Source organism: Leucopleurus acutus (genome assembly GCF_964270905.1).
Source record: "Leucopleurus acutus genome assembly, chromosome: 5".
Classification (NCBI taxonomy): Eukaryota; Metazoa; Chordata; class Mammalia; order Artiodactyla; family Delphinidae; genus Leucopleurus; species Leucopleurus acutus.
Window position 1 is genome coordinate 18,219,471 of NC_139147.1, and position 21,986 is coordinate 18,241,456.

The 21,986-nt window shown below is 36.8% G+C and overlaps 1 protein-coding gene across 1 annotated transcript in view; it reads left to right on the forward strand.

The window, feature by feature from the left end:
• Positions 1-871: 871 nt before the first annotated feature.
• Positions 872-21,986, forward strand: part of CYYR1 (cysteine and tyrosine rich 1) — a gene marked incomplete at its 5' end in the record, with an annotated part of 103,972 nt that continues 82,857 nt past the window's right edge. Inside the window, 2 exons of the mRNA XM_082839491.1 lie at positions 872-944; positions 6,176-6,278. Of these exons, the coding sequence (XP_082695617.1) occupies positions 872-944; positions 6,176-6,278 (176 nt within the window). The remainder of the gene's footprint in view (positions 945-6,175; positions 6,279-21,986) is intronic.

Sequence of the window (21,986 nt, forward strand, 5' to 3'; positions counted from 1 at the left end):
GCTTCTTGTTGGACCTGGTGGATGGTTAGCTCTGCAATGATGCATAAAACACAGTAGGAAGCTCAAGTGATGTTTATTTTGGAGGCGATGTATCCTTGCATCCTCTAATACACATGTAGCAGTATATTTATAAACTCCTAGAGGAGGACTGACTAAAGTGTTTGTGCATTTGAATTTTGATACATATTGCCACAGTGCTCTCCTTAAACCATTCACTGTTTCTGTACTTTCCAATTCTCCTAGGTTTTCCTCACTGGTTTTCTTTGTCTAACATCTTAAACCCTGAAAATTCCCTTCATTTGTGTAAAGATAAAATACAAAGCTTTTCTTCATCCATTACTTCCAAAGGAAAAATTGGAGTGGAGAGCAGGGCGATAAAGGAGCTTATTAAACTACGTGTCGATAGCCAAAGCAAAGGGTTAGAAAAAGTTCCTTCAGGAGAGGACCAAGCTCCTCGAGTCACTCTATAGAAGGAAGAACTGGAGCGTGGGGAGGAGTCGGGGCCACCCCCGCCCCCAGCCTCGCGTAGGTGCCACCCGCGGAGATGAAATGTGAGCCCGGGTGGCCGAGGACGCTGGATCGGCCGCTTAGCCCGCCGCCCGAGCGCCGCGGGGACAGACAAAGAGACCTCCGCCCCAGCGCAGCCCCGCGCGGCGGCCCGGGCTCCCCTCGAAAGCTCCCAGGGCGATGGCCAGGTCTCCGCGCCACCCGGCTCTCCAGAGCGCTGCCCTGTCCATCTGACCGCCCTCCAGCTCCCCCATCCCCTCCCGGTGCCGGGCTCTCCCTTGGCTCCCAGCCCTCTCTACAGACTGGTCTGTCTGTCTCTCTGTCCATCTCTGTCCAGGCGCGCAACCTCCGGCCACCGGCTTGGATGGACGCGCGGAGGGTCCCCGGGTGTCCAGGGGTCTTGCTTCCGAAGTTGGTCCTGCTCTTTGTCTACGCAGGTCAGTGACCTAGGGCGGCGGGAGAGGGGAAGGGGGCTCGGGGCGGCGCTGGGGTCACACTCCGAGCAAACACGGGTTGCGCGGGATGCACGGGACCATGGTGGGAGGTCAGAGCCTGTGTGGTCCCCGCAGGCAGGAGCAGAAGCCCGCGCCCGCGCTCTGCAGCCCTGGGCTTGACCTCCACGCGGTTGTTTCGTCCCTTTCCTTACACGTTTCCTTTTTTTTTCTTTTCCTTTCTCTCTCTCCGCGAAGCAGCTACCCCCAACCCCACATTTAGGGGTTATTGTTTTTATTTTCTGGATAGCGTGCATTTTTTCCAGTCGTATCCAGGACTCGGGAATTTGGGGTGAGGGTGGAGACTGAGCTGTGCGAGGAAAGCATGTTTTTTGAAAAGCACCTGAAGTTAGGGAGGCATCGCTGAGGTTTCAAATAAACTAATCTGATGACTTTTCCATTTCAGTAAATGCTACCCACTGGCCCCTCCACCTCCACATTACGAATATTCCGGATTTTCCCTTTCAGAAATAAAAAAGCCTTAGACCTCTGTTTTTCTTCTTTAGAAGATGATCCTCAAGTGTGGTGGACAGGGTAATTGGAAGCTCTGAGTTGAAATATAGGGTTTTCGAGAGGCATAAATTCACCCAGAATCTGATCTGTTTTCGCTGAATTTGTTAAGCGCTTGCTTATAGGTGAAGGGCATCTCATTTCCCTCATCCTAATTATTCTTAGAGAGAATTGCTAATAATTGATGAAGCAAAGCAGTTTTCTTGTTTTGTGATGCTGAGCCCAAAATGGCCTTTCATTGGTTATTCATGTATAAAGTTAATTACACATGAGGCTTTGCATCCGCTTCATATTTTTAAAAAACAGGATAAAAGCAGAGTTCTTTGTAAATGTTTTCATGTCTCTAACTTCCTATGACAAACACCACAGGCTTACCTATGACCTTGCAGTAGTAAGTTTATGTATAGCACTGTGCTGGCCTTTTGATACTTACAATGATATTGCAACCAAAATGAAGACATTCTTCAACATTCTTACCTGAGCATCAGTAGAACTGAATTTCTCATTCAACCTTGCCAGAAATGAATCACAATAACTTCTATAGAAGTTTCCAATCTGTTTATTAAAATGTAAATTAGTGTCTGTCTATAAGTTGTTTTAAAGATATTTTATTGTAGGGGAATAGCTGACCTTCAAATACAGAAATTTATAAAATAGAAAAAGTACTTTCTATTTAATGAGGAGAGTCCACATTATAATGTTTTTCCAGCACTACTTAAGTCATATAATGTTTTTAGAATTTGAGAGTCTAACAGAATCAATTGCATTAATATTTGTGTTATATTAAAATCTTAATGTTAAATTAAAATGTTAAATTAAAATTAGTTCATTTGAAACAATAATTCTTTCCACTTCCTCTGTTTACCGAAAGAAAACAAAAATAAGAAAATAGAACACAGCAAATGAAACTTTAATTCCCTTACTCATCTTTAGTCACACCACTGAACAACTTTTTCTTGTTCTTTTGTCCATTTTATTCTCTTTGGTGAGCCGAACGCTTCTAATTTGCACTTTTCCTTCCCTTCTTCCTGTTCCCCCAATGTTAAGTGCACAGCACCCCCAGGATTCAGGAAACCCACCCAGCTGGCCAGCAGCAAGCTTGATCAGTTTAAAAAGTTTTTGTTCCATTCATTTCTTCTCTCCATCCGCATCCCTCCCTAGTACACTACAAAGTCATTGCAAGCCAATACTAGGTCACGTTATCATCTTTGATAAGAAATGATTAGCTAATGTGCTTTTGATATTAATTTCTGAACTCTATTTCAGAGGCCTTTTTATGCTTGCCGTATTCACTCAACTAATATTTATGGAATGAGACGTGTTGAATGATATGTAGGACAAAGGCCATGCTTTGAGTCTTGTCTGGGAGATCAGGTGTGCCCTCTACTCTAAGGTATAAAAAGCTGTATTATAGGAGAGATACACCATGTGCTCTAGGTGTTTGAAGAAGACCTTATTTCTGGCTTAGGAGGATATGCTCCATGAAGATGATGTCTATTTTGTTTAGCATAATATTCTCAGAGACTAGTGAAACACCTGGCCCATAAGAGGAACTCAGGAAATATTTGCTCAGAGAAATTAAATTGAGGAGGACATTTTAGGACCTACACCTTTGAAGTAGAGGAAGCCTTGGACATAGGAGATATAGTAGGATAGATGTGAACAAAGGCAAAAATCATGAGATTTGTATATGCAAAAACAGATAACACAGTTGGGTTGGAACTAAGAGATAAGGCTGGAAGTGAGGATTGGGATGAGACGGGGGAACACGGAAGACATAGAATTAATCCAGATATGCTGTTAAATAAATTGCCAGCTTTAATGGGACAAAAACCTATGCAGATGCACTGTCCGTAACCTGAATTATTTTCTCCAAGGAAAATGCATTAAATACAGGTTCCATTCGTTAAGGAAATAACAGCAAGGTTTCTATACCTGAAGCATCGTGTCTGACTGTGGAGTCACTTTGGGGAAGGGATTCAATGAAGTGTTTATATTATTATCCAACTCCCACTGCAGGCTACAAAGACAGGATTTGGCCAAGGTTTTAACCTTCCCAACCCTAGCCAGTGATTTCTGTCTCCTCCTTTTCCTTCCTTTCTGATCCTTAGCTATAGATTACAAGAGCCAATTCTGAGCAAGTGCTTCGAGCCAGATGCTTTCCTGTACTACACATTTCTTAAGATGGGAGTAGGGAAGCTTCTTCCAGATGCTACCTTTAACTAAAGTCATTGACGAAAATTGGAACTAGCTAATTTTCAAGGATGTTAACTTGAATATTAATAATAATATTATTTATCTTCTGAGGGCCATTGGGATGTTTCATTCTTTCACACGTGAGAAAATGCTTCTGTACTGTCCAAACTGTGATCTTTATAGGATTGTTCTCAAATAAACCGGAGAAAGCAACTAACATATCAAAATAAGTTTGAGGTGTGGTTGACCCCCCAATTTGGAAATGTTGTGATTGTGAATGTATTTGCCATACTATTAAACCTTCCCTTTTCAGTTGTTTAATTCTGGGAAGTAGACAAGAGTGCTGGAAAATGCCATAAAAATAATGAACAATGTGTGGCAGGATCTAGATGTTTGCTGCAGGTATAATCCAGCTTCTTGGCTACAAGATTTGGGGCTTGGTTTCCTGTAACATTGGCTCAAAATATTTTGATAACACCATGTCCTTACAATAGCAGTAATTGAATCTTCGATAATCATGGAGAGCTTAATAAGATGTCACTGTCTTGGGCATTATGCAAAAGGCACCCCATGAAGCTATTTAAAAATCACTTGTCCTGCTCTGACAGAATAAGGCGGGGGTGTCAGCTCTCCCACTATCTGAACGGCTTTTAAAAGCATAAAGCAAAACATCCCAGCTAAGCTCTTGAGATAACTGACTAGTCTAAATATTTGACTTAATTAAACAGTACTAAAAATAAAAGCTATAGAAATTCCCTGGGAAAATGATAAAATAAACTGCAAAAAGCAGACACTGTCAATAAATCATTAGATCATGTTTTCTGCCCTCAAAATTTTGGATTTAAGTAGAGTTACTGAATCTTACAAAGGTAGTTATTTTTCCCTTTCATGTCTTCTTACCACATCCCAGAAGAAAACATTAAGGTTTGTTCATTTATGAAGTAGAATAAAATTGAGGAAAAGAAAACATGAACTTTTGACTTGTTCCACAGAGGCCATGCATTATTGATAAAGGTGAAAGAACTTTGCTGGGTTTTGATCGCATCAATTTGTAAAGAATCATCTTGTCAGGGAGGTGATTTAAAAGCAAAATCTGTATTTTCCTCTCTAGACAAATCAATTACATGGACATGTAGGCATATATATAACATTTGCACTTCTATGTTATGACTTTGACAGAAAAGCAAAAGTCTTACATAATTTAGATAGTAGTTATTGCCTTCAGAGATTGAGTTGGAAATGACCTATTTTGTGATTCTTGAACATGTACCTTAAATTATCAGACTGTACTTAATGTTTTCCTACATGTACCTGAAACTCACATATCCATTGTAATTTATACCACTGATTATAACTAAATGATAACCTTAACTTGTTAAACATAAATCATTTAGGAAGAATAAATAATTTTTTAAAGGTAGGGTAATTTTTATTTAACATTTTGGTATAATTTTCCTTGCCAAAAACATGGAAAAAAGACAGTAATTTGGTTTTGTCAGCTCTGGTATGTCCTTTTTAATCAGAAAATACATTTCCCTTTTCACATAGTGCTGTTTCATAGCTTATTGATTCTTTTTTTTTTTTTTTTTTTTTTTTTTTTTTTGCGGTACACGGGCCTCTCACTGTCGTGGCCTCTCTCGTTGTGGAGCACAGGCTCCGGACATGCAGGCTCAGCGGCCATGGCTCACGGGCCCAGCCCCTCCGCAGCACGTAGGATCCTCCCGGACCGGGGCCCGAACCCGTGTCCCCTGAATCGGCAGGCAGACTCTCAACCACTGCGCCACCAGGGAAGCCCTCATAGCTTATTGATTCTTAAATCTGGCGTCAAATAAACTCTTAATTATTCACCAGTGAATTATCTATAGGAACTTTCCCCCACAGCTAACTAACTCATTATCTTCCAATCCAAATGGATTAACAGGATATGCAGACTCATCTGTGGTACCTTATATATACAAACTGTAATTACGAAGGTAAAAAAATGGTAGGGAAAGGGAAGCATATAATGCATTGTGGTGAAAAATATACATTACTTAAATATTATCTCCAGTTGATATTATTCATGTCAACAACACTTTCCATTAAATGTAGTTGAGAGTAGCACCCTAAAGTCAAAAGACTTTATCATTTAAAAATTATTGCAAAAACTCTGTTGACGAATTTAATGTCTGATTAGTTGGATCACTCATTCCTCCCTTCAATGTCTCATTCAACCAACTCTGACTACCAATTATGGTGCTCGATGGAGGAGGTTCAAAGACTGGTCTTTGCCTTTTCCAGATTTACGTCTAATAAGGAAGGAAGACTAATTTAGGTGCTTCCAAATGTTTTAGAATTGTGAGCACATAAAATGAAAGTCTAAATGTGCTAAAGAGTGGTGGTTGACCGATCAAGATGTGAAATAGAGTGATTTATCATGAAGGTGGGATTTTCAGAAATGTAACTGCACGGATATGGTTTTTATTTTGTAGAGGATTGCCTTGCTCAGTGTGGCAAAGACTGCAAATCTTACTGCTGTGATGGAACCACGCCCTACTGTTGCTCCTACTATGCCTATATTGGGAATATTCTCTCGTGAGTATTAATCGAATTTGGCCATATTGATATTTTCCCTTGCCCGGTTATGTTTTCAAAAAGTACTAAGTTATAGCTATGAGTAGGAAATTCTAAGATTGGTTGTTGACATAAAATCTTTACTGGAGACACTCAACACTCATCACTATCTAGTGTATTGTATTATTTAACTAAATGTGCAAATTAGTATACAAAATAAATTGCTTTTGTTAGAAGGGAGTTTAAAGAATATTTTTATTGTCTAATTTGTTTTATGATAATAATAATGTAATAGTAATAATAATGTTTTAACTAGACCATATTCATATATTGATCATTTTTTAACATTGTAAACTATATTTTTTGTCCGTTTGTTGAAGGATTAGTAAGTTAGAATTTGTCATTTAATGATAGCCAGTTTATTTTGCCATGCATATATTTGTCTGACTCAGCCAGTAGATATCAGGGAAAAGAGACATTATGAATAAAAAACAGTTGAGATATGAAACGTCAGTTTTCTACATGATGCATCTAAAGCAACTTTGGGAAACAAGATTAGATCCCAAGAAATCTAGCCTCAACAGGGTAAAGTGATAACCAACTACAAAAATCAATGAAACATACATGCAGAGAAGGTGTTAAGTATTTCTCTCTAACAAATTAAGGATTTATTTTAGAGATGCTTCTAGGCGAAGGGAAATGGACGAGCAGAAGTTGTCTTCAGGGTTGTATGTCTGAGGACTGTGCAACTGTCTGTTCCTCTACACACACCTTCAAGTTGAGAAATAGAAGGTAGAGAATAGGAACATAAGAATTTCACCCATGGGTGACCATCACCCATGGCTTTCAGGAGTCTGCATTTTGTATTTTTCAAGTGACTGTCAGGATGATTTGAAGGCTGCTCCATTGTGACTTAACTTGTGTTTTATGAAGGTTTACGTGGAGCCAGGAAAGATTAGGCAATAAGTGATGTGTGTCTGGCTATTTTAAGCATATACCCATTGAGATGGCTTATAAGTCATCCTCGGTTTCCTGAGAATAGAAAACCTGGCATCGCATAGACTTTCTAGAATCAAAGTGGGGCTGATCTTAGAGATCATGTCTCCATGAATAAGGCCAGAAAGAATCATACTTCAGGATATTCTTGAAGACTGTCATGGCGATGGAAGAAATGTCAGGCTGTAATAAAGATTGATGAACAGAATTTAAGCGTTCTTTGAAATGCAAATAAACTCTAAAATGTTTTAATTTTTTCTCATAGAAGATTTGGTGGAAAAACATTAAGTCTCTTTACATTTAGAAAACAGTCAGAATCAGCTTAGAATATAAATACATAATGATGTTTTTCATTTGTATATCACTTCATACTTTTTAAGTAAATTAAAATACTTCATTACTAAATTCAAATTTGATTCTTCCAATGATCTCCACATGCCAGAGGCTGTTGTTACAGGTAGATGTGTGAGTGGGCCCCAAAGGTGGTATAGATTTGAAGAACCTGGTGTCAGAATGACTCTGATTCTTTGGTCCTGTGGCTCCTGGCCCATTTCTCTGCCCACTAACTACATCACAATGTGTGTGTTGTGCCCTTTTTCTCACCTCATAGATACCTCCAACCTGATAAATATATATAGAAGACATAATTACTTACTAATCAAAGTAGTTAAATATTTTTTAATTTACAGTTGTGCTTTACATGTTTTATATTTGCAATCAGATTCATTTTTTATGGTACCTATTCTTAGAACTAATTTTATCACTTGGTTAAAGTAAAGAATTCGTTGAGTTATATCTTTATCTGGGTTATTAGGGCCATGTACTTGCTATGTTTGAAAAAAAGAATTGTGTTTTTTGGAGGGCGGAAATAAACACAGATGGCATTATATTTCAGGCAGCTAAACTGAATTTTCTGTTCAAAATAGAAACCACTAAGTAAATCCCTTGCTAAACAATTCTTAGAGAAAAAAAAAGAGCTTTAAAGTGTTTTCCCCACTGGATAAAGGAGAATACATTTTCAGGATTTCCAGTTATTGTTTAAGATTTGAAAAGAGTTAACTCCACCCAAAGCTTTTCTCTTTTTTGAGTTAGGGTGGGTGTGTGGGGTAGAGAAAGAGAAAATAATTCCAAGAATGCTTACAAAAGTTCTTTCATACACATGTTTTCAAATATTGCTATTTTGGAACTCATACGCTATGCTTCTTCTCTTCCAAGCATCCAGGCACATTCTTAGTAAAATCATTTTAATCATCTTAACAGAGAACTTAATCTTCATGGTCATCAGTAAGGTAATAGGGAAGAAAGCAATAAACAGAGTGGAATGTTTTGTATCCTAAATGAATAATTTTATAAATCTGGCTTCGAGTCTTGTTTATTTTCAAATAGAAAATGTCTTGGCTTAGCCTAAAATGAGCTAAAGAAAATACAAAACACGATTTGGGTCATTCTAGACTGTGTGTAAATTGGTAAGGTAAGGCACACTTGATCCTTCTTGCTGAGGCCTCTCTAAAATAATGAGTAGAGGTATTTAGCCCTTAATTCCATTTACTTCAACTGCTCTTTCTAAACTTCTGCAAATTAATCGTTAAGATTTGTTTTCAAAGATATCACAAGAGCTATCTTTCAATTTACCTTTTATATAGTTGAAAAGTATTATTTTACTCAGGTCTCTCCCTTTTACCCCCTTTCTATCAGTTAGGAATTTGAAAATTTATTTGTGTCTTGTGAAAACAATTTAAAAATTAAACTTTAAAAATAACATATATACTTTTTAAAATTAAGATGTAATTGATGTGTAACATTATATTGGTTTCAGATGTACAACATAATGATTTGATATTTGTATATACTGCAAAATGAGCAATACAATAAGTCTATTTGACATAAATCTATTTAAAATGGCATGCCTACTTTTGCTCATTATGGTCACAGACATTGACTTCCATATAGAAAAGTAACAGTATTATTTTCCAGAATTTAAGAATAATTTTTGCAAAAGTCAGCATATACTATGCAATCAGTTATTTACAAATTCATATTGAGTGCCTGTTACCATGGCAGCATAGGATCCAAAGATGAATAAATGATGTTCCCTGACCTTTACAATCTCACAATCTTGTAAGAGAAGAAAATGTAGACAAATAATTCTTCATAGAATTAATCTATGAAGTGTTATTGAAGGGCTGAGAAGAGAGAAAGCAGCTAAATGTGTGTGTGTGTGTTTAGAAAGAGATGTTTAGAGAAAGTCTCATAAATATGAAATTTGAACAGAGTTTTAAAGAAAGAGTAGATATTTACATAAGTGGACAGTGAAGAAAGGGAAGAGCATTCCAGACAGAGACAGTGTCCCCTACAAAGGCAAAGATTTAAGAAAGAAAATGGTCAGTTTGGGAAAACCCATGTTGTTCAGTGTTGCTGGAAAAGGAAGGTTAAACTTTGAATATAACATACAAATAAATAGGTAAGACAAAGATACATCCTTATTTTACAAACTTTTATTGGTAGACTACATTCTTTTATTGGTCATGTCTAACAAAACTAAAATAAAATAGTTCAGTATTTTTCTGGAAATAAGAGCTGGTTTTATGTAAAACGGACTCACTCTTAGATACCACTAAGAAAAGGGACAAAGGTGAGAAGGCATCAAATGAAGATTATTTTTACTTATTCCATAGAGAAAATATTTAGAGTGAACACTTTGAGATGTTACACTATTTAATACCATTTATGACAGAATATGTGACTGGAAATTTTTCCTCCATTTTTGATCAGGAGTGTAACTACCTGACAATTAGAAACCTCACTGTGTTTGAAAATGAGAATTGGGCCAATTTACAAAGTAAACAATTTCTCATCAAACTGATTCTCAAACATTTCATCCAGCCACTTTTCTCCATGGAAAATAAACATTCTGTCATGAATATGGAAATGGGTATTTCAGTTTTGCTGTTGATGAAATTTGACTGACATTTCCTAGAGATAGGATCCAACATAAAGATAAGGTTTATGGAGTATTCTTTAGAACTAGTAGAATTCAAGGGCTCAGAGGGTGCAATTGAGTGGCTAATTACCATTAGTAATGGGACAGACTAAAAGCAGGACTTTACTGAAAACAAAGAAAGACTGTTATGTGAATAGGAGAATAATTGTACAATATTGAACATGAACCAAATAATGACTGGGTTGGACGTGGTGAGCCAGATGATAAGATATAAAATTTAATCCCCTCATTCAGAAATAGATTTTTGCTTTTCCATGTTGCTTTCATAGAATGCAGATATGTCTAGGGATCCTTCAGTGTGCCATCTGGCCAACACAAAATTCCCACGGGGAAAAATCAAAAGAAAGAACTAATAATGGAGATGCTGGTAGGATTAAGTTTCTTTTCTTCTCAACGAAATGTAAAAGATGTATTGCCCAAAGTTTTGCAAAGACAGCTAATAAATATCACAACTGTGATGTTAGAACCATGTTATTCATGAAAGCAAAACTGAGTTAAAAGATAAAGGTTTCATATTTCCAAATGGCATTTGAGGTCCCAATACTCACTAAGTAGCTGAGCATTCCGAATAAAATAAGTGAGGCTGTTCAAATAAGGACAGAAACGTAATACAGTTTGAAAGGCCTTTGGCATTGGTAAGAACATCATTTAAATTAAATGAATTAAAATGTTCTTAGGACTTAGATATGATAAAACACCTCTAAAAGGTACATTCTGAGCAAATCAAAGTTTGTGGGAGTCTTGTTTTTGTTTTAATAATGACAGAATGATAAATAACTAATATAATGTTAAAATGAATATGAACTTGATTTTAATGTTAATGAGGTGACTTTTGGAAAGCACCTGGGGATGGGGGCTGGTTACCAGGGAAACCAACCATGTGATTAGGGGGTTGGGACTTTCAATCCCAACCCCTGGACCTCTAGGGAGGGAAGAGGGGCTGGAGATTGATTTCAGTATCAATGGCCAATGATTTAATCAATCGTGCCTTTGTAATGAAACCTCCATGAAAATGCAAAAGGACAGGGTTTGGAAAGCTGCCAGACTGGTGAATACATGGAGATTTGTAGAGAATGGCGTGCTCAGAGAACATTTTTTTTAGTTTAAGTAATTGAATTAAAAAAAAGTTAATGTAGTAACAGATAATGTTTGCTATAAGAAGAAAGTCATTGTTTCTCAGAAGACATGTATTTTATGTATTACATAAATACATTTTATGTACTATTAAGAGCAAATATAAAGGTGTAGACATCTAAATATTTTTGAATCTACTCTATTCAATCATAATTGCCTTTGTAAATTAAGCTTCATTGTTAAAAACATAATTTGTTTTTAGGAAGGGCTAGATAAGTTTCTAGAACATGTTCCCAGCAATTTATTTCTATAATATGTACAGAGATATTCTATGTTCTACAGCTGGTAATGGAGGACATAGCCATGAATCAAACACAGTACCTGCCCTTGAATTGCTTATAAGCTACTGTGAAACATGAACTTAGAAAACAGACAGTTTAGTAGGCTGTGGAAAGGACTAGATGTAGTGGAATCAGAGAGAAGGAGTTTTTAGTCCAACTTTAGGGTGCTAGGAAGACTTCTTGAAGGAGAGCAATTCTAAGAAGATCCTTGAAAGAAACGACAATTGATGAAATCCATCACTCACTTGAGTTAAAAAAACACTTAGCAAACTATGAATAGAGGAAAATTTCTTAACTGAATAAAGATCTCAAAAGAAAAAACAAAACCTACCTCAAGAACCATACTCAATACTACACTGTTATGACCATTCCCTTTTAAGGCAACTATAAGACAAGCTAGCACCACTCTATTCAGCATCTTACTGGCTTGGTCAGTGTAACCAACAAGACAAGTTAAAAAGAGATGATTCCAATTGGAAATGAAAGAACTAAATTGTTATTATTTACCAATGATATGATTGCCTATACTCCTCAGACTATAAAAACAAATAAGAGAATTCATCAACATTGCAGGATGTAAGATCAGTGTACAAAAATTAGTGCATCCCTATACATCAACAACACTCAGAAAACGTAATATATATGTGTGTACACAAATCTCACAACACCAGAAACAAAGTACCTAATAAGAAATCCAATAATATGTGCATGGCACTTATGGAGTAATATAAATACATAAAAGTTTCAAGAGATTAAAGGGAGACTTAAAGAAATTAAGAGATACCGAATTGTGGATGGGAAAATATTGTAAGGTTGTCAATATTGGGATATGTCAATTCTTCCCGAACTATATGTAAAATCAATACAATTCTAATAAAAACCCACGGAACCATTTTTTATTGAGTTTGACAGACTGAGCCTAAAATGTATATGAGCAAGAAAAGGGTGTAGACAAAAGAAAACAGTTATGAAAAACAACAAAGTGAAAAGACATGCCTAGGAGACATCAAGATTTATTATAAAGTTATGGAAAATAAATAGTGTGATACTGGTTCACAGATATATATACTATATTTATATACTATATATATATACACTATATATACTTTTATTCTATATACTGATATAGATATATATATATGTCTATATATATATATTTGATATATAATATAAAGTTGACTCATGTGATAATGGAGATGATTACTGATTACAAACCAGTAGAGGTGGGTGGATTATTTAATAAATGGTGCCAAGACAATTAACTATCCATACAGATAAACGTTAAACTAGATCACTCCATCACACCACACCCCAAAATCTATCCTAATGGGTTAATTACATAAAGGCAAGAAGCAAACATTTACAACATTTTTAAAAAGAGTAGAATGGCATCATAGTATCAGAATAGGAAAGATTTCTAAAATAAAAGCTAGAAAGCACACACTGTAAAAGAAGAGGTATACTAAATCACTGAACTCTACACTTTAAAACAATGAATTTTATGGTATGTGAATTATATCTCAATCTTTAAATTTTTTTAAAATATATAAGGCAACAATTCCATAGGCGAAGTGTCAAGCAAATTCCCCACTTGGAGAAGATACTTGCAGTTCATATGATTCACAAAAGATTAGTATCCATAATGCCTCAATAGGAAAATGGGCAATGTGTGTGCTCAAAAGTAGTAGAGAAGAAAACCAGAAGGGCAATAAACACACGGAAGATGCTCCCCCTGGCTAGCTAAAGCAGGGAAATGCATTTCAAAACAGTACAAGACTGTTCAGAGCTGTCAGGCTGGCAATACTCTGTAAGTCTGATAGCACCTAGCACTGTGGGCCAACGTGAAAAGGAACTCACACTGCTGGTGGGAAAACACAAACCGTTATCAACACTTGGGAGCAATTTGACCACATGCAGAAAAGATGAAGATGGGCATCCTTTAGGACTTGGCAATTTACCCCTTCTACATATATTCCCTAGAAAATCCTCAAATATGCACGGGAGACATCGTAATGTTGGTTGATATTATTTAAAATAGCATAATATTGGAAGCAACCTAAATTTCTATCAGAGGAGAATGGATAAGTAAATTAGAGTATATTCATACAGTAGAATGGGATATAGCAATTAAATCCACGCATGTTAGTGTATCATTAGAGTAAATCTCAAAACTGTAATTCTGTGTGAAAAAGAGCTAACAGGAAAAGAATGTGCCAAACATGATGCTATTTGCATAAAGCTAAACACATAAAATAATTCTGTATATTATAGAAACATGCACATGTGGTAAATGTGTGGTAAATTTGTGGGGGAGGGAAAAGTACAGATGAATTTCAGTATTTCCCAGAACTGAGGGGTTTCCTGGGGTGCAGGACTTTCAGTGCTACAATTTGGGACAGTCCTGGGACAAGTTTGTCACCTTAGGCACAGGAGTAGGAAGGAGACCTTCAACTCTAATATTTTATTACTTAAAAAATACAAATCTGAAACATATTATAAATTATTAACATGCAATAAGTATAGGTAGTGGGTATGTAGGTGTTTTATACTAGTATCTGTAATTCTTATGTTTTGGAAAATCCTTATAATTAAAAGAAAGAAAGCAATGGAAAGGTTTGATGAAGACAGTAAGAGATCACGTGGACACCTAAGATTTTAAGACCAATTTCATTGTGTGGGTTTTCCAACACCACAAGCAATTAACTCAGTTCTGACACTATGTACCTGGAGAGAACATCAGATCCACAGGTTACTGGTCCAGTCCTATAAAACTGCTCCCACCTTCCCCAACTTTAGCCACCAGTTGCAAGTCCATGGTGTCACCTGAGCTTTTGAACTATAAATTAGAGGTTTCAATGACCCTAGGATTCAATAAATTTGCTAGAGCACTCACAGAAGTCAAAGAAACATTTTACTTACTAGAATAAAACATTGTAACTAAGAGACAGCCAGATGGAAGAGCTGCATAGGGCAAAGTATGGGGAAAGGTTTGAAGCTTCAGTGCTGTCTCCAGTCATGTCCCTCTCCCTAATTCTCCACATGTTCACCAACCCAGGAAGCTCTCTGAACCCTGTCCTTTTGGGGTTTTATGGAGGCTTCATTACATAGACATGATTGATTAAATCATTGACTGTTAATGATTTAACTCAACCTCCAGCCCCTCTCCCCTCCTTGGAGGTCTGGAGGTTGGAATGAAAGTTTCAACCCTCTAACCACAAGGTTGGTTTCCCTGGCAACCAGCCTCCATCCTCAGGTGATTTCTAAAATTCACCTCATTAACATAAACTCAGATGTGGTTGAAAGGGGTTTGTTATGAATATTAAGACACCTTTATTATTCTTATCACTTAGGAAATTCCAGGGGTTTTAGGATCTCTGTGCCAGAAATGGGACAAAGATCAAATATTTATTTGTTAATATAAATATCACAGCATCTTGTTAACATGTGGATTCTGATTTGGTTAGGTCTGGTGTAGAACCTGAAATTCTGCATTTTTAACAAACTCCCAGGGGGTCTGATGCTGCCCATCCTTCAGGCATGCTTGTAGAGAGGGCTGGTGCTCTTTGACAATGTCCTGTACTGCAGGGCAAAGTGATAAAAGAGACAAAGAATTGGGGCTAAACAAGAGGAACAAGTACAAATCAAGTCTGAAGTTCTGAATGTTTGTGTAGATAATGTGTTCTGGGAACTAATGAGGAACATTCAAGAAGGTTCAGAGAGGGAGATGAATTCCATTTTTAATATGTTGAGTGGTGGGGAGTGGGGGTAATAGGCTTTATAGCCTATAAGACAATTTCAGTGAACCTTTAGTGGGTGGGATGCACCAATTGAACCTCATTGGAGAGCCTGGAGCATCACATCTAGATTTGGGAGTAAAAAGCCTAGAGGTGCTGGTTGAAACAGGTGTGGGGGGAGTGAATGGGATGTTCCGAAGAGAAGTGTAAGAAAGAGAACAGCAAGCCCACCATGGAGCCCGTGACAATTCGGGAATACACTGTATTTCTCCCCTTTCTAGATCTGATCAGCCTCCTGAAAAGTGTTCTACATCTATTTCAGCTTCCCTAAAAGTGTTCTCCAGCCCTTCAAAATTCCTTCACTGTTAAAATTGATCTTTCCTTCACTAATCAGCCTGAATATACCTTTCATGGTGGCAGGAACAGTGAATCCCTTAATTCTCTTCTACATGCTTTTTGTATTTTAAATTATGTAAAAGATAGGATTTGTGGTATTTTGGTTCATTCTGAATTGAATATGTTGCCATAACAAAGCAGTTTATGTGAGGATCCATCTTTATTTATTCATCCATGAGATTGTGTCCCAAACAACTCACAGCTGGTCATATATTCCAGGTTTTAGGGGCTACCTTCATTTGATAGAAGTCAGAGTTGGATATTAAAAGGGAAAGAGTGTTTAGCAGTGGCAGAAATTATTAGAGTGAAGGGAATTATCATTTATTTAATGCAATCTCTGTCCCAGATGCTTAAAATATATTAGTTTATTAATCTTCAGAATAGCCCCCATTACCTGGGTATTATTAGTCTTCTCTGTACAGATGAGGAAGTTGAGACTCAGAGTTAAGTAATTTGTCTAATTTCACACAGCTACTGTGTAATAAGCTGGCATTTAAAACTATGTGTGCTTGACCTTTTTCTGCTACTCCCCACTGTCTCCTGAAGAACTGATGATTTCAAGATGGTAAGAATGAAAACTATTTATTGCTATAAGAACTTATGAATATCTAAACATCATATTTTGGGGGGAGCTTTTTCTTAACTTCAATCTGGATTAAATTCCCTCCTATATGTTGCCATATTAGTATCCTTTCTCTGCCCTGCTATTATTTATCACTTTATTCAAGTTCCTAAGTGATCTGTCTGTCCTTCCAAGAGGACAAGAAGCAGGTCTGCCAACCTACCATGGAAGGTACGGGGCCTGAACAACTGAATGATCCAGAGTGGATCATTTAAACACAAGTAATCCTCCATTTAAGGATGAAAAAGCTGACATTTTGTGAGTTCTAAATAAATATGTATCATCTGGGTAAATATTTGCTTAGAAATATCAACTCATAATTCAAATATTTTATTGATTTCAGAGAATTTCTTTCATGGGGTAAAAATCAGGTATGATTACAAAATAAAAGGAGTGATTTCTAGGGAGTCAGCCATCACTTTCGAATCACACTGTTTATAATAAATTATAATCAGATGATAGGAATTAGAACTCAAAAGGCAATTTGATTATAATGATTTAACTTCTTGTCGTATTTCATTGTACAGCACATATTTGAATGTGCTCTATCAATGCTCAGTGTTTCAGTGGAAAAATTTGAAAAATAGCTCCACTACAGAAGATCCAGAACGCAAAGGTAGAAGGTGCTTTGCACTGAAGTTTGCCTCAGGTATATACTAGGAGGCCTAGTTTTGGTCCTACCTACCTCCCATCCAGGCTTTCGCACAATTCACATGTTTGAATATGTTCTATCAATGAGACAGTATGATCTGCCAGCCTGTGACTCATCAGGCAACAGGCTCCTGTACAACTCCATTCAGTTGCATAATTTTTAGAGATAAAATATTTTATCGATAAAATTGAGGAGGCAAGATTATGCACACACAGTGATTTTTATTCCATTATATTGGAAGAATTCTGATGGACAGCTGCTGGACAGAGCACACTATCTTCCAGCTGTCTCCCAATTGCCAAATGTTAGGATGAACACACTCATAACTAATGCAAATTTCAGAGGGAGATGATAACCACATAAAGTATAATAGGATTCCATCAGAATGTTCCATGGGTGAAAGCTTTGGCTGTTTAACCCACAGTAGCTCAGAGATAAATAGAATTTATAGTTTGGATATGCATTCTTAAGGAAAGAGAAAGAAGAAAGAAAATCTTACAGATAACAAAAAGAATGTTTTTTATGCCTTTGGCCAAATCTGACAAAAATAAAGAAAAACATGACAAATTACTTCAAACATACTCTGTATGAATTCACAGTCAAAAAAGGTAAACAGAATGTTATCTCTCTGTGCTTCACTTTGCAAAAAATGAGTGATACCAGTGCTTGCAAATAACCAACTGTACAGGGAGACCTTCAAGATGGCAGAGGAGTAAGACGTGGAGTTCACTTCCTCCCCACAAATACATCAGAAATACATCTACATGTGGACCAACTCCTACAGAACACCTACTGAACACTGGCAGAAGACCTCAGACTTTCAACAAGGCAAGAAAGTCCCCAAGTACCTGGCCATGTGGCTGAAAGTGTCTTGGTGCTCCGGCCAAGTGTTAGGCCTGTGCCTCTGAGGTGGGAGAGCAGAGTTCAGGACATTGGTCCACCAGAGACCTCTCGGCTACATATAATATCAAACGGCGAAAGCTCTCCCAGAGATCTCCATCTCAACAGTAAGAGCCAGCTCCACTCAACAACTAGCAAGCTACAGTGCTGGACACCTTATGTCAAACAACTGGCAAGACAGGGACACAACCCCACCCATTAACAGAGAGGCTGCCTAAAATCATAATAATTTCACAGACACCACAAAACACACCACCAGACGTGGTCCTGCCCACCAGAAAAACAATATCCAGCCTCATCCACCAGAACACAGGCAACAGTCACCTCCACCAGGAAGCCTACACAACCCACTGAACCAAACTTAGCCACTGGGGGCAGATACCAAAAACAAGGGGAACTATGAACCTGCAGCCTGCAAAAAGGAGACCCCAAACACAGTAAGTTAAGCAAAATGAGAAGACAGAGAAACACACAGCAGATGAAGGAGCAAGGTAAAAACCCACCAGATCAAACAAATGAAGAGGAAATAGGCAGTCTACCTAAAATAATTCAGAGTAATCATAGAAAAGATAATCCAAAATCTTGGAAATAGAATGGAGAAAATACAAGAAATGTTTAACAAGGACCTAGAAGAACTAAAGAGCAAACAAACAATGATGAACAACACAATAAATGAAATTAAAAATTCTCTAGAAGGAATCAATAGCAGAATAACTGAGGCAGAAGAATGGATAAGTGACCTGGAAGATAAAATAGTGGAAATAACTACTGCAAAGCAGAATAAAGAAAAAAGAATGAAAAGAACTGAGGACAGTCTCAGAGACCTCTGGGACAATATTATATACACCAACATTCAACTTATAGGTGTCCCAGAAGGAGAAGAAAAAAAGGGATTGAGAAAATATTTGAAGAGATTATATTAGAAAACTTCCCTAATATGGGAAAGGAAATAGTCAATCAAGGCCAGGAAGAGCAGAGAGTCCCATACAGGATAAATCCAAGGAGAAACACGACAAGACACATATTAATCAAACTATCAAAAATTAAATATAAAGAAAGATATTAAAAGCAGCAAGGAAAAAGCAATAATTAACATACAAGGGAATCCCCATAAGGTTAACAGCTGATCTCTCAGAAGAAACTCCGCAAGCCAGAAGGGAGTGGCAAGACATATTTAAAGTGATGAAAGGGAAAAACCTACAACCAAGATTACTCTACCCAAAAAGGATCTCATTCAGATTTGACAGAAAAATTAAAATCTTTACAGACAAGCAAAAGCTAAGAGGATTCAGCAACACCAAACCAGCTTTACAACAAATGCTAAAGGAACTTCTCTAGGCAGGAAACACAAGAGTAGGAAAAGATTTACAGTAACAAACCCAAAACAATTAAGAAAATGGTAATAGGAACATACATATCAATAACTACCTTAAATGTAAATGGATTAAACGCGCCAACCAAAAGACATCAACTAGCTGAATGGATAAAAAAACAAGACCCGTATATATCTTATATACAAGAGACCCACTTCAGACCCAGGAACACATACAGACTGAAAGTGAGGGGATGGAAAAAGGTACTCCATGCAAATGGAAATCAAAAGAAAGCTACAGCAGCAATTCTAATATCAGACAAAATAGATTTGAAATAAAGACCATTATCAGAGACAAAGAAGGACACAACATAATGATCAAGAGTTCAATCCAAGAAGAAGATATAACAATTGTAAATATTTATGCACCCAACATAGGAGAACCACAATACATAAGGCAAATGCTAACAGCCATAAAAGGGGAAATCGACAGTAACACAATCATAGTAGGGGTCTTTAACACCGCACTTTCACCAATGGACAGATCAACGAAACTGAAAATCAATAAGGAAACACAAGCTTTAAATGGCATGTTAAACAAGATGGACTTAATTGATATTTATAGGACATTCCAGCCAAAAACAACAGAATACACTTTCTTCTCAAGTGGTCATGGAACATTCTCCAGAATAGATCATATCTTTGGTCACAAATCAAGCAAGGCTTGGTAAATTTAAGAAAAATGAAACTGTATCAAGTATCTTTTCCAACCACAATGCTATGAGACTAGATATCAATTAGAGGAAAAAATCTGTAAAAAAATACAAATACATGGAGGATAAACAATACACAACTAAATAACCAAGAGATCACTGAAGAAATCAAAGAGGAAATAAAAAAATACGTAGAAACAAATGACAATGAAAACATGATGACCCAAAACCTATGGGATGCAGCAAAAGCAGTTCTAAGAGGGAAGTTTATAGCAATACAATCCTACCTCAAGAAACAGAAAACATCTCAAATAAACAACCTAACCTTACACCTAAAGCAATTAGAGAAAGAAGAACAAAAAAAACCCCAAATTTATCAGAAGGAAAGAAATCATAAAGTCAGATCAGAAATAAATGAAAAAGAAATGAAGGAAATGATAGCAAAGATCAATCAGACTAAAAGCTGGTTCTCTGAGAAGATAAACAAAATTTAGCAACTATTAGCCAGACTCATCAAGAAAAAAAGGGGGCAAGAGGAAAGAGATATGGGAACATATGTATATGTATAACTGATTCACTTTGTTATAAAGCAGAAACTAACACACCATTGTAAAACAATTATACCCCAATAAAGATGTTAAAAAAAAAAAGAAAAACAGGGGGAAGACTCAAATCAATAGAATTAGAAATGAAAAAGGAGAAGTAACAACTGATACTGCAGCAATACAAAGGATCATGACAGATTACAACAAGCAACTATATGCCATTAAAATGGACAACCTGGATGAAATGGACAAATTCTTAGAAAAGCACAACCTTACGAGACTTAACTAGGAAGAAATAGAAAATATAAACAGACCAATCACAAGTACTGGAATTGAGACTGTGATTAAAAATCTTCCAACAAACAAAAGCCAAGGACCATATGGCTTCACAGGCAAATTCTACCAAACATTTAGAGAAGAGCTAACACTTAACCTTCTCAAACTCTTCCAAAGTATAGCAGAGGGAGTAACACTCCCCAACTCATTCTACAAGGCCACCATCACCCTGATACCAAAACCAGACAAGGATGTCACAAAGAAAGAAAACTACAGGCCAATATCACTGCTGAACATAGATGCAAAAATCTTCAACAGAATACTAGCAAACAGTATCCAACAGCACATTAAAAAGATCATACACCATGATCAAGCGGGGTTTATCCCAGGAGTGCAAGGATTCTTCAATATATGCAAATCAATCAATGTGATAAACCATATGAACAAATTGCAGGAGAAAAACCATATGATCTTCGCAATAGATGTAGAAAAAGTTTTCTACAAAATTCAACACCCATTTATGATAAAAACCCTGCAGAAAGTAGGCATAAAGGGAACTTTCCTCAACATAATAAAGGCCATATATGACAAACCCAGAGCCAATATCATTCTCAATGGTGAAAAACTAAAACCATTTCCACTAAGATCAGGAACAAGACAAGGTTGCCCACTCTCACCACTATTATTCAACATAGTTTTGGAAGTTTTAGCCATAGCAGTCAGAGAAGAAAAAGAAATAAAAGGAATCCAAATCAGAAAAGAAAAAGTAAAACTGTCACTGTTTGCAGATGACATAATACAATACATAGAGAATCCTAAAGACGTAACCAGAAAACTACTAAAGCTAATCAATGAATTTGGTAAAGTAGCAGGAAACACAATTAATGCACAGAAATCTCTTTTATTCCTATACATTAATGATGAAAAATCTGAAAGAGAAATTAAGGAAACACTCCCATTTACCACTGCAACAAAAGGAACAAAATACCTAGGAATAAACCTACCTAAGGAGGCAAAAGATCTGTATGCCGAAAACTATAAGACACTGATAAAGGAAATTAAAGATGATACAAACAGAGGGGGAGATATACCTTGTTCTTGGATTGGAAGAATCAACATTTTGAAAATAACTCCACTACCCAAAGCAATCTACAGATTCCATGCAGT